General features: G+C 40.2%; 1 protein-coding gene across 9 annotated transcripts in view; it reads right to left on the bottom strand.

Annotated features, from left to right (window-relative positions):
- ccdc18 (coiled-coil domain containing 18) overlaps positions 1-12,323 on the bottom strand; it is a 78,654-nt gene that overhangs the window by 10,296 nt on the left and 56,035 nt on the right. For all 9 annotated transcript variants that reach the window (XM_055641422.1, XM_055641423.1, XM_055641425.1 and 6 more), the window contains 5 exons: positions 8,707-8,806; positions 8,145-8,261; positions 4,661-4,804; positions 3,538-3,741; positions 690-827 (listed from right to left, as the gene is read on the bottom strand). In XM_055641422.1, coding sequence (XP_055497397.1) covers positions 690-827; positions 3,538-3,741; positions 4,661-4,804; positions 8,145-8,261; positions 8,707-8,806 — 703 coding nt within the window. The remainder of the gene's footprint in view (positions 1-689; positions 828-3,537; positions 3,742-4,660; positions 4,805-8,144; positions 8,262-8,706; positions 8,807-12,323) is intronic.

Below are 12,323 nucleotides of genomic sequence, written 5' to 3'. Positions count from 1 at the left end.
AATGACACTAGCGTATATCCACGATCATACAGTTACAAAATATAAGACAGGAACAGAAATGAACAGGGAATGTTTATAGTGCCTGCATCAGTACCTGTTGGCTTTAACAATTGAGCCAGGAAAGACCCATTTAATTTATTTGTATAACCGAAGATTATATTCTTAAAATGATTAATCTCAAGAAAATAGCATCTGAATTATAAAATATTTGGCACAATGGTGAATATCTATTTACTATTTGACATAACTAGCATTTTATCCAAAAAAAATAATACAATAGTCACTTCAGGAGCCCACCAAGAAAAATACAGTACCTTGCAATGTTAGTCCAGTATGTTGCTTAATCAATGCCCACAATTTCCCAGCACCACAATTTTATATCACATTGAAAACATCATGCGGAGAACAGATATTTTTATAGGGAAGATAAAAAGGAATTGTACTCTGAAAATGCTCATGACCAACAATTGCCTGCCAATCTCATAGCCATTCTATAGTCCAATAAAGAAATGTTATAACTCCATTCCATTAAAGTTACACATAATTATATCAAACAGCTGTAAAGGTGCACATGTATCTATTACTTGGTTGATTATTTAACATTAAAGATTCACCAGCATTTCAAACTGATAGGAGCACCATGATACTAATAAGTTTCTAGCTTTATCATTAAATAAATTGATCCCAACCTCTTTCTCATGAGCATTCTTTAAATGTGCCACCAATTCTTTCAGCTTCTTTATCTCTGCTTGCGTCTTGATCTCCATTTGACTTTCTCGAGCTTGAGCAGCAGCCAAACCTTCTGCAATGTGAGCAGCACATGCTTCCTAGAGGTAGCAGTTATAAGAAGTTAAAATCTAAAATATTAGATAGGCAAACAAAATACAATTTGTAATATGCCGATGCTGACAAAATGAAATACTCGAACACAAGTGTTTGTTTGGAAAAGCATCCGTGTCACAAACACCACTCAAGATTCACTGAGCGATATCTGGTACAAGTATATATTGTGCATGTCAGTTTGGACTTACTGCCGTTTATAGTTAAAGACGGTTAAGGTTTTTAAGATCAAATATGAATAGCAACTTTTGGTGCCACCCATGCAATCAAACTCAATAATATAGATAACGGTTTTGCGAAAGAAAGAGATGCAAGTTTAAAACTGATACTTGCCAATACGTGAAATACTGGAGTAACTCAGCGGGACAGGCAGCATCTCTGGAGAGAAGGAATGGGTGACGTTTCGGGTCGAGACCTTTCTTCAGACTGTGTAGACCCAAAGCGTCACCCATTACTTCTCTCCAGAGATGCTGCCTGTCCCGCTGAGTTACTCCAGCATTTTGTGTCTACTTTCGATTTAAACCAGCATCTGCAGTTTTTTTCCCCACACATGCCAATACATTATTGATAACATCCTAACTTTTCATTATGCCAAATTTGATTAGGTAGCGGTGTCACTGAATTTTAAATTCCTATTGAACATTTCATTCCCTCACGGGAAAAAGCATTGGTATTCAGGTTCAGAATCATCACAAACTACAAATTAAAGCTAAAAATAAGAATGTTTTTTCTTACGGTTAAGTAATGGAGATTTACAGTTCAGATCCTTTCAGGTAATTTCAATTTTCAAGCTAAGTTTGTGACAAGGTCAGTTACAAACTTATGAACTAATAGCAAGAATGAAGCACTCAGGCCTTGAAGCCTCCCGTACCATTTATGGTTAATCTGACTGGATCATCTCTGCATTCTCATCTATCTTCGATAATTTTGTTCATCAGAGGTCAATTAATCACTACTTTAAAAATATTAAAAGACTATACTTCTCTCTTTTTTCAAGAGAGTTCTAAAGATTTACGAACCTCAGAGAAAAATGATTTGTCTCATCTATATTAAATAGGTGACACCTTGTTTTTAAAAGGCGACTCCTTATTCTAGAATATCCCTTAAAAGGGAGCATCCTCTCCACATTCACCATTCAGGGCCCTTCAGGATCTTGCATGTTTTAATCATCCACCAAACTCCGGTGGATAAAAGCATTGCCTCTCCAACCTTTCTTCAGAAGACAATTGGTCAAATCCAGATATTAATCGACTAAATATTCTATGCTGATTCTAACCCAATGACATCCATCCTTAAATAAGAAGATCAATTATGTCCATAATACTCTGGATGGGATTTCATTAATGCGGAAAAAAACTGAAGCACAACCTCCCACTTTTATATTGAATTCCATGATCAATAAATTCTAATGCTTTGTTAGCTTTCCTAATTTCCTGCTGTATTTACCCATTATTCTTTTGTATGAGGACTCCTAAACCCCTCCACATCTCAGAGGTCTGCAATTTCTTACCGGTGACACAGCACAGAAATAGGAACTTCAACCCAAGTCGCTCATGCTGACAACCGAAGCTAGTCCCATTTGCCCGCATTTGGTCCATATCCCTCGAAACCTTTCCTATTAATCTACGTCTAAATGTCTTCTGACAGCTCGTTCCATTACCCACTACAAGTGAAAAAGTTGCCCCCTTCAGGTTTCTATTAAATCTTTTCCTTCTCATCTAAAACTTATGTCGTCTAGTTCTTGATACTCCTATCCTGGAAAATAGACTCTGTGTATTCATCCTAATTAATCCCCTCATGATTTTATAGCTCTGCAAGAGCACACTTTTTCACTGTTTACAATACCATCTATTCTTGCGACATCTGCAAACCTACCAATCTTGCCTTCTACATTCTTCATACTGCTTTCCCAGGAATAAAGTCTGAGACTGACCAACCTCTCCCTATAGCTCAGGCCTTTGAGTCCTGGCTACATCGTCATAAATCTTATCTGCACCCTTTCTAGCTGAATGGCATTTTTTCAATAGCAGACTGACCAAAACTGAACACAGTACTCCATATGCTGCCTCACCAACGTCTTGTACAAGTGTAACTTAACGTCCCTACTTCTATACTCAGTTTCCTGAATGATGACGGCAAGGGTTTCCTGAATGATGACGGCAAGGGTGCCAAAAGCTTTCTTTACCACCCCACTTATCTTTGACGCAACTTTCAGAAAATTATTCACGTACTCCCTCTGCTCTAAAACACTACTAAGGTCCGCACCATTCATTGTGTTGACCCCTGGGTGAGCTTCCCGAAATGCAATACCTCACGTTGATATGAATTGAACTCCATTAACTATTCTCCTGCCCACTTACCCAGTTGATCAAGATCCCATTGTAATTCTTGACAACCATCTTCACTGTTTACAAATACCACCTATTCTTGCGACAACTGCAAATTTACCAATCTGGCCTTCTACATTCCCGTCTACGTCATTGATGGAGATGACAGGCAGCAATAGGCCCAACACCGATCCTTGGGCCATGCTGGATAGGCCTCAAGTCCAAGAAACAACCTGCCACCACCACCCTCTGCTTCATATCCTGAAGCCAATTCTGTACACAGTTAGCTAGCTCTCCCTTCCTTCTAGTTGTTGCAATGCAAGACTTTCTTGTGCTTAATTGCCTTAAGTTGACCATTTTTCATAGTTACCTTTTCATGAGATAGTTGAATACTTTCATCCAGCTCAAGAGCTAAACGGTCTGCTTCTCTTTGCACCTGCATCAGCTGTTGCTGAGTCTCCCTCAGTTCCAAATGACAGCGCTGCATTTGCTCACGAGCTAGGCGCACTTGTTGACCTTCACCCAATACCTCCTGCTGTTGTTTTAAAATGCAATGCTCCTTACTTTTCAGAATCTGAGTGAGAGTAAAATAAGTCAATGCACAGAAAGACCACAAAATTGTATGGCATTCCCAGTATCATAGCTATATTGTTTTACAGTGTGAAACTCCATACATTGAGAGTTTTTTTCTACATTGAAAAAAACATTATTCAGAGTTCACATTTAAATAGCTTAAAGAACATCAATAGTTGTTTGGTACAGAAATAATTCATAATAAAACGAATCAGATTATGTTGCTGTCCCTGCTGAACTAAAGGAGATACAGGGTCATCTCCAGCCTTGATATTCTAAACCTTTCTTGATCTTCCAGTCCTCATTCTATATCTGTACACCCTGAAAAACTGCTGCTTGAAATCCAATGCCTTCATAGAACATAGAACAGTACAACGCAAGAACAAGCCCCTCAGCCCACAATGTCTGTGTCAAACAATGATGCCAAGACCATCTCATATCTACTTGCACATAATCCATATCCCTCCATTCTCTGTATATTCATATACCTATCCACAAATCTCTTTACTCCTCTTCCTTACTGGAACATGGCAGTTCTGAACTTCGATAAAATGGCTTTTAAACAACTGCCACATGTCAGATGTGGACTTACCCAATAACACTTGCTCCCAATTGTACTTGCATTATCACTTGCAATGCTTTTCTGCATTAAAGCATTGCAAGTTGAGGCACAGTTCATTGGCTATATTTAAGAGGGAGTTAGATGTGGCCCTTGTGGCTAAAGGGATCGGGGGTATGGAGAGAAGGCATGTACAGGATACTGAGTTGGATGATCAGTCATGATCATATTGAATGGCGGTGCAGGCTCGAAGGGCCGAATGGCCTACTCCTGCACCTATTTTCTATGTTTCTATGTCTATGTAAAGATCCTATTACTTGTGAAGGTTTGTGATGATTAAGTATTAACTGGATACTTCTACCTGTTCATATTCCACAATCTGTAAATCTTTTGCTTCTACTTCAGTTTTCATCTGATTTACTTGCTGTTCCCTCTGTAGCAGCTTGAAGTCTTGCTCACAATATTGTTCTTGTGCCAACTGTAGCTTTTCATCCAAAGTTTCCACCTGTACATAGAAAATGATGTTAAAATTGGTCTCACCAGTGGGGGGGGGGGGCAATTTGGATGGATATTTAGTGGTGATCGGATGCCTGAGGTAGAGAGAGAAAAATATTTAGAGGAAAGTAACACACATTGAACGGAAATTGCTTAGCTATCTACGTTAAAACAGCAAATAGTGAATTGACATTACTCCTCAACTGTTTATGAATGATCCACAGCAACACACACATAGTGAAGATCAATCTTTATTCCATAGGCATACAGGAACACTCAAATAGCCAGCCATTCTGTTTTAACTTTTCCCAATATTAACTGTGCACGTTGTAGAGCTGTCAGGTCCGTAGGTGCTGGCTTTTCGTTGATGGCAATGGTTTTAGACGGGTCTGGCTTAAGTCCGTTGTTGGTGAACGCGTGGCCCACATAAGTCACTTCGTCGACCCTGTACTTGAGAGGGTTGAGTTTGAGATTTACCTCCCTGGCACGATCCAGGACCTGTTTCAGGTTTGAGTCATTTTCTTGTGCATTGTGCCCAGTGACCAGGATGTTGTCCACGATTATGTAACATGGGCAGCTTGCAAAGAGTTGTTCCATAGTTCGCTGGAAAACCTCACTGGCTGAATTGATGCCAAATGGCATTCGTTAAAAATCGGTAGCATCCAAAGGGCGTCGCGAATATGGTTAACATGGAGGATGTATGGTCTAGTACCAACATGAGTTCTTTGCAACTAGGACAGAAAAAACTGTGGCTTTACCCAGGTTGGCAGGACTGGTGTAGCTGGGACGTGTTGGCCAGTGTGGGCAAGTTGGGCCGAAGGGCCTGTTTCCACACTATTACTCGAAATGGAACTCACTCAAGAAGACATCTTAGTCAGCATGAGTTGGGCAAAAGAAAATATCCATTGTTGCATTAGGTCCCCAAGCTCCTAGATCAACTTCCAACTCTCCCATTTGTTTGTCATCGAATTATGTCTTTATTTCTTTATCCCCATTCTGAATAGCATCGCTCCACTTTATTCGTGAAATTTCATTTACAAAATCTCATTTCAACCCCTGCACAAGTGAAACTATCAAATGGTCTTTCATCGAATCCAGACACCCATCCTATAAAAATCTCAATATTAATCCTCTGAAAAATCACATATGTATCTGCGGTGTGTTGCAATTACTTAAAATAGGTTTAGGTTCATTATTCGCACATGTACCAAGGTAGTTAAAAGCTTTGTTTTGCATGCTATCCAAACAGATCAGATATACCGTACATGAATACAATCAAGTCAAACTCAAGTACAAAAGATAGAGCAAAGGGGAAGATACAGAGTGCAGAATATAGTTCTCTGCATTGTAATGTATCAGTTCTATAGACGTTACTAATCGTTCCTTATTCTCCATTTTTACCTATATCTATTAGCTCAATGACAGAATCTTTGGTAAAACTGAGTATGAAATAAATTGACACCCAGTTCACCGTTAAACAACTTGCCCTGCATTGAAAAACAGTTTTAGTTGCTAGGTAGCTAATTCATGGAATAAATAAACTTTAATCACCATTCAAGAATGTTAAGTAACGAAAACATGCTACAAAATTCAATAAAAAGAGAAAACTGATCTTCTAATGAACTTCAAAGTCGTGTTGCTCTATGTTGTCTGAGAAGGAAAACGGGATTCCTTCTTTTTACACAAAGATCAGTTTCAATCCAAATAAATATTGAAACATGATAATCGCACATCATGAAACTAACTAGAAAGCAATCAAGTATCATCCGAAACTTAAAAAGGAATAAAATAATGAGGACAGTAATTCCAAAACAGATTTATGGTTTTTTTTCTCTCCTTTTCATCTCTTATACCTTTACTCACTCTTTGGCCAAACTACTTTGGTAGTCTACGGGTCCTATCTTTTCACTTTTTCCTTCTCTTGTTCTTTCCCTCTTGTTTTCTCTCATTTTCAGGTTAAAAGGTCAAAATTGAAGCTGTACAATAATTGTATAATTTTACATGCCGAATGTTTTATTCTTGTACAATTGCTTCGAATTAAAAATGAATTAAAAATAAATAAATAAATAAATAGATAAATAAAGATGATGATTTTCTGAGCAGGGCCCACAGAGCATGTCTCAGGAACTTGCTTTCTTTGTATACAAAAGGCTGCCCACTGGCTTTGACTGCCCTGGCACCAAGCAGCAAGGGGCTGAGAAATAGAAGGGTCTCAAAAGGTTTATATCCCAAATGGTGATCATTCCTTTCCATCCACAAATCCTGCTCAGCCTGACAAATTCCTCCATCAAATTGTTTATTGCCTCAAACAGTAAAACTGCCTCATAAAATCAGGTCAATCAGACCTGCCTTTGAAGTTTCCTGATTGCTAATTATTATGTTTTAATACTTTATTTAAAATCTAACTTATCTTTAGACAATAGACAATAGGTGCAGGAGTAGGCCATTCGGCCCTTTGAGCCAGCATCATCATTCAATATGATCATGGCTGATCATTCACAATCAGTACCCCGTTCCTGCCTTCTCACCATATCCCCTGACTCCGCTATCTTTAAGAGTTCTATCTAACTCTATCTTGAAAGCATCCCGATAATTCTGAGGCAGAGAATTCCACAGGTTCACAACCCTTTGTGTGAAAAAAAGTTTTCCTCATCTCCGTTCTAAATGGCTTATTCTTTATGCAAAAACATGAAGCCCCCTACCAAGTTTAGCCAACTGTCAAAATAGATATAGTTGTAAATGCTTCCAAAGCTCAATGGCATTCACAATTCAGAAGCATTTAAAAAAAAATATTAAAAGTAAAATATAAATAAAATTGTTTTGTTTCAGAATAATTTGCTTTTCCTCCCTCCCTGCAACCCCACAATATAAATAAGGGGGGTTACAGATGCTGCACCAGGTCTAACCTAACACAGGTTTCAAAATGTGGACACAAGAAACTGCAGATGTTGGTTTGAAACAGTCGTCAGTAAAAATGTTAGGAAATCTCAGTAAGCCTTTGCTCTTCCATTGGATCCAATATAACTTGACCAAGATGTTCTTGACATCCACAAGAATACAGAGAACATTATACTTGACAGGACTTAAGTCGAGAAATGTTTTTCCACATGGACCCATCAGCAATGCCCAGCAAGATCGAGGCAAACAAGATTGCCAGAAAGAATAATCTTACCTTCACTGTTTGAATATGTCCTACTTTCTGGCATGTTTTGTCTTCTTGTTTCTACAATGATGCAGCTAAAATGGAGTATCTGATGCACTATTTCACTGGGCCCCATTAAAACTCAAGAGATTATCTGGCACAAAAACAAAGTTAATCTTATTATGTTCAAGAAAGAGGCATATCAAACCTGTTTATTGCGTTCCTTAATGGTTAATTCTGATTTCTCCAAAGAACCTTGTAAATAAATAATCTTCTGCTCCATCTCAGTTTTGTGCTCATGAACATCCATCTCCAATTGTGTAAGCTGCAGAGTAAATAACATTTGTGTGATTAAACTGATGCTAAGCTTCATACTTTTATTTTCTGATTAAACTAAAAAATATTGTGCAACAAAATGAAATTTGCAACCAGAACTATAGTTAATCGAAACTTCAAAGAGGCAATGGGGCTGAATATGAATCCATTGATTGCACATTGTATAATTCCTGATTGAATTGGATAATACAATGAGGGCAATGATATGTAATCTTATCACTGGAAATAGTTTCACTTTCAGAGCTTCCTAATAAATTAAAAATAATCTAAATGAGCAATGATTCATTTAAATCATTAAACGCCACAACTATAAAAATAAAAATTACAACAAAACAGCAAATTGTATTACATATTAATCATTCACTGAAAGAAATCAACAATCTTAGGAAAAGAACATCATCTGTTGAATGAAAATCCACTCTTTCATGAATTACCCGAGCTGCTCTCTGCTGGAGCTCCCATTGCCTGTCTTGAAGTGCCTGATCCATGTCAATGATTTTCGCATCTCTCTCTTGCAATTCGCCTTTACACAGTCTATGAAAGAAAAAATATAATCAGCAAAACTAGTTTCAAGAGCTCACAAGGGAACTGTGGCACCCAAGGCAATCTTCCTCAAAATATCACAAAAACCAAACCTTCCCAATATTCCACTCAAGATGCTATACTGCTGCACTTCACGAAATTCACATCAACTACAGGTACACAACTTTTTATCCGAAAGCCTTGGGACCCGACACTTGTCGGATTTCGGACATTTTCGGATTTCCGAATGGAAGATTTTTAGCGTAGATTAGGTATATAGCGCGGGCGGCTTGAAAAGTCTGGAGCAGCTGCCTCCTCCCCGGAGACCGGGAGAATCATTGCATAAATGTTAGTCAGTTAGTTTGGAGGGATTTTATGTGGTGGTGGTGGAGTAGGGGTGAAGGGGGAAACTTTAATTCTTAGTCCCCTACCTGGTCGGCGACTCCCAACCTCGCGGAGCTGGGGGCTTCGTCCGGCCGCGGGCGGCGCCGGTTGGAGCTCCGACCCCGGCAACTCTACCCCTGGCTGCGCGGCTCCAAATCCAGCGACGCTCCGCGAACGTTGGGTCGGCGGCCACAGCGCTCCGGAGCTTGCCGCACGGCGACCCGGTAAGGCATTGCCCGCACCCCGCTGGTATCCCAGCGCTGCGACGCCGCCAACTCCCGACATTCGCGGAGCTGGGGCGTCCGGCCGCGTGCCGCGCTGGATTTGGAGCGCCTCGCAGCCAGGGGTAGAGTTGCCGGGGTCGGAGCTACAACCGGCGCCGCCCACTGCCCCACCGGCCACAGCGCTGCAGAGCTTACTGCACGGCGACCCGGTAAGGCATTGACCGCTCCCCGCCTCTCCGACCAGGTAGGGGTCTAAGAATTAAAGTTTACCCCTTCACCCCCCCTGCACATAAAATCCCTCCAAACTAACTGACTAACATTTAAGCAATGATTTACAGATGTTTAAGCGTCTCCGGGGAGGAGGCAGCCGCTACAGTAGTACAGACCTGGGTTGACCGTGGGTCGTTTCGGGTCACGTTTGGCGCCAAACGCGAGCTTTGGTGTGCAGACGACATCTGGAAAAAATGGCCGGTTTTCGGAGTTTTTCGGTTTCCGGAACAGCGGATAAAAGGTTGTGCACCTGTACCAACAACTAGGGATATTCAAATTGTAGCAAAAAAAAAGAGCTGGTATTCTAAAACAATGACAGAAAATACCTGAAACACTCAGGTCAGGGAGCATCTGTAGAGTGGGAAACAGTGAGGACAGGTTGCAGACGAGGGAAAAGAGACCTCTAATAAGTTTCAGAGTGGGACAGAGATTGAGGGGGGGGGATGTTTGGGGTAGGGGCAGGCCAAAGTTGATATGTTTGGTGCCAGCAGTTAAAGAGAGGAAAGAAACTAAGGAATATGTTAGCTGCAAATCTGAATCAAAAGGGAATGCTAGAAATAAACAGCAGATCAGACAACATCTCTGGCGAGAGAAAACAAAATAACTCAATGTTAGAAATGGAGGACCTTACACCAGAAGTAGTCAGCTATGACGCAAATGGAAAAGGCTAGTTACCCATCATTTTTATGGCCTTTCTCTAAACATGGAAGCAGAGTCCTCAAGAGAACTCTGGCCCTGACAGAATCTCCCCAAAATTCTCTCCATTACTAATGTGCTGTGCCTATTCCCCACTTTCAATCAGATAATCCTTCTTGCAGGGTAGATAGTGTAGCAGGCTGAAGAAGAAGAAATATCCCTCCTTCACTGCTGAATCATGCAGGGTGGCTCAACGCAATTAGGACTTCAGAATTCAACTGTGACGGCTATGATTATATTATAATAATCATATTGTAGCAGTTGAAGCCTAAAGCAGTGTCAGACACCGAGGACGGAGGGAATAGCTCTCATCTTCCAACATCTAGCCCCGAGTGCACAATGGTTTTTGAAACACAGCAGTCAATGTGAACTAACATTAAAAGAATCAAGTGAACTCCCCAGATGTGATGCTGACCATGAGAATGTGTCCCGACAGAAAATCTCCACAGAAAATTGCAGATCTCTGACTCCATTGCCTTAATCTCTGTTCTTGACAACTGGAGATCTGTACAAGGCTTCCTGAATATTTTTGGAACACGAGTCCTTCTTTCCAATAAATCTCTGTATGTCTGGACCAGCCTTCAACGTTAGTCTGCAGCTCCAGTCCACACAGTATACCAAGTGGGATTATCATGGGAGGGGTCACAGTTTAAGGATAAGGGGGAGATCTTTTAGGACCGAGATGAGAAAAACATTTTTCACACAGAGTGGTAAATCTCTGGAATTCTCTGCCACAGAAGGTAGTTGAGGCCAGTTCATTAGCTATATTTAAGAGGGAGTTAGATGTGGCCCTTGTGGCTAAAGGTATCAGGGGGTATGGAGAGAAGGCAGGTACAGGATACTGAGTTGGATGATCAGCCATGATCATAGTGAATGGCGGTGCAGGTTCGAAGGGCCAAATGGCCTACTCCTGCACCTATTCTCTATGTTTCTATGTTTCTGTTTGTGAAGAGGTAATAAATGCTGAGGTAATAGTAGTGCATTTCACCAGAAATCTGCATGGTAACCAAGCTGCCTCCTGATCCCCCAGGTGGTCTTCAGAATGGTCTGGCACAGATGACAGAATTAAGTATGAGGGTACAGGCTTATAGCATGCAATTAAAATGAATGAAATGCCACAAAATAAGTTTTTGTGTGAATGACAATGACTTTTCCAAAATAGAAGGGTCTAACCCAATTTCAGTGGGCAACAATCTAAATTGGAGTTGCTTGATAGATAATGACAACTCTGGACATTTGCCACGTGCTGGTACAATACGCAACTAGGTGACATTTTATGAACTGCAGGATTCTGTGTGGTAACCAACTTTAAGATTTACACAACTACACACATTTTCAATTGTGTTGCTTGTGAGACAATACAATTCTAGATGGCAATTTTCTAGATATGTGCGAGAAAATTCAGAAGGCAAAACTAGGTCTGCAGAAACTATTCAGTTCACACAATAAAAGTATTAGTAGCATGATTTGTAACATTTTGGAAACCTCTCTAGAAGGATTAGTCATTTCTTCTAATTGCTCTGTACGAAAGTACACAACAGAGCAGTTGTACTGTGCTAAAGTTGTGTACTTTAATAAAGAGCAGCTGGAAACTGCTCCAGATAGTTGGCATATGAGCCACGTCACAAGTTACCAGAAAACAAGGAATGCAGATGGAGATCAGGAGTAGAAAGCATGGCTCTTTTCATTCTATCAATATGAAAGGGCATACGTTTAACAGTTGTTACAATGTTTATGACAAGGTAAAAGCGTTCTTTGAAGTCTGCACAATGTTTTCATTTTAAGCTTGGTGCAAACAAAAGAGGTTTTAAGCATTTTGATTTGCTTAGTTCAGAACATTTTCAATTAGAGAATTCTATTCTGTAGACATTTGGAAAAAATTAGCTGTCCAATGTGCAGTGCCAATTGCTGCAGGCTCTGTTGCATTTTATATGGTTTATATGGCAAATACAGTA

This window comes from Leucoraja erinacea, chromosome 10, assembly GCF_028641065.1.
Source record: "Leucoraja erinacea ecotype New England chromosome 10, Leri_hhj_1, whole genome shotgun sequence".
In the NCBI taxonomy this organism is placed as follows: domain Eukaryota; kingdom Metazoa; phylum Chordata; class Chondrichthyes; order Rajiformes; family Rajidae; genus Leucoraja; species Leucoraja erinaceus.
The sequence above is the reverse complement of the archived record's forward strand: the minus strand, read 5'-3'. Positions and strand labels throughout refer to the sequence as shown.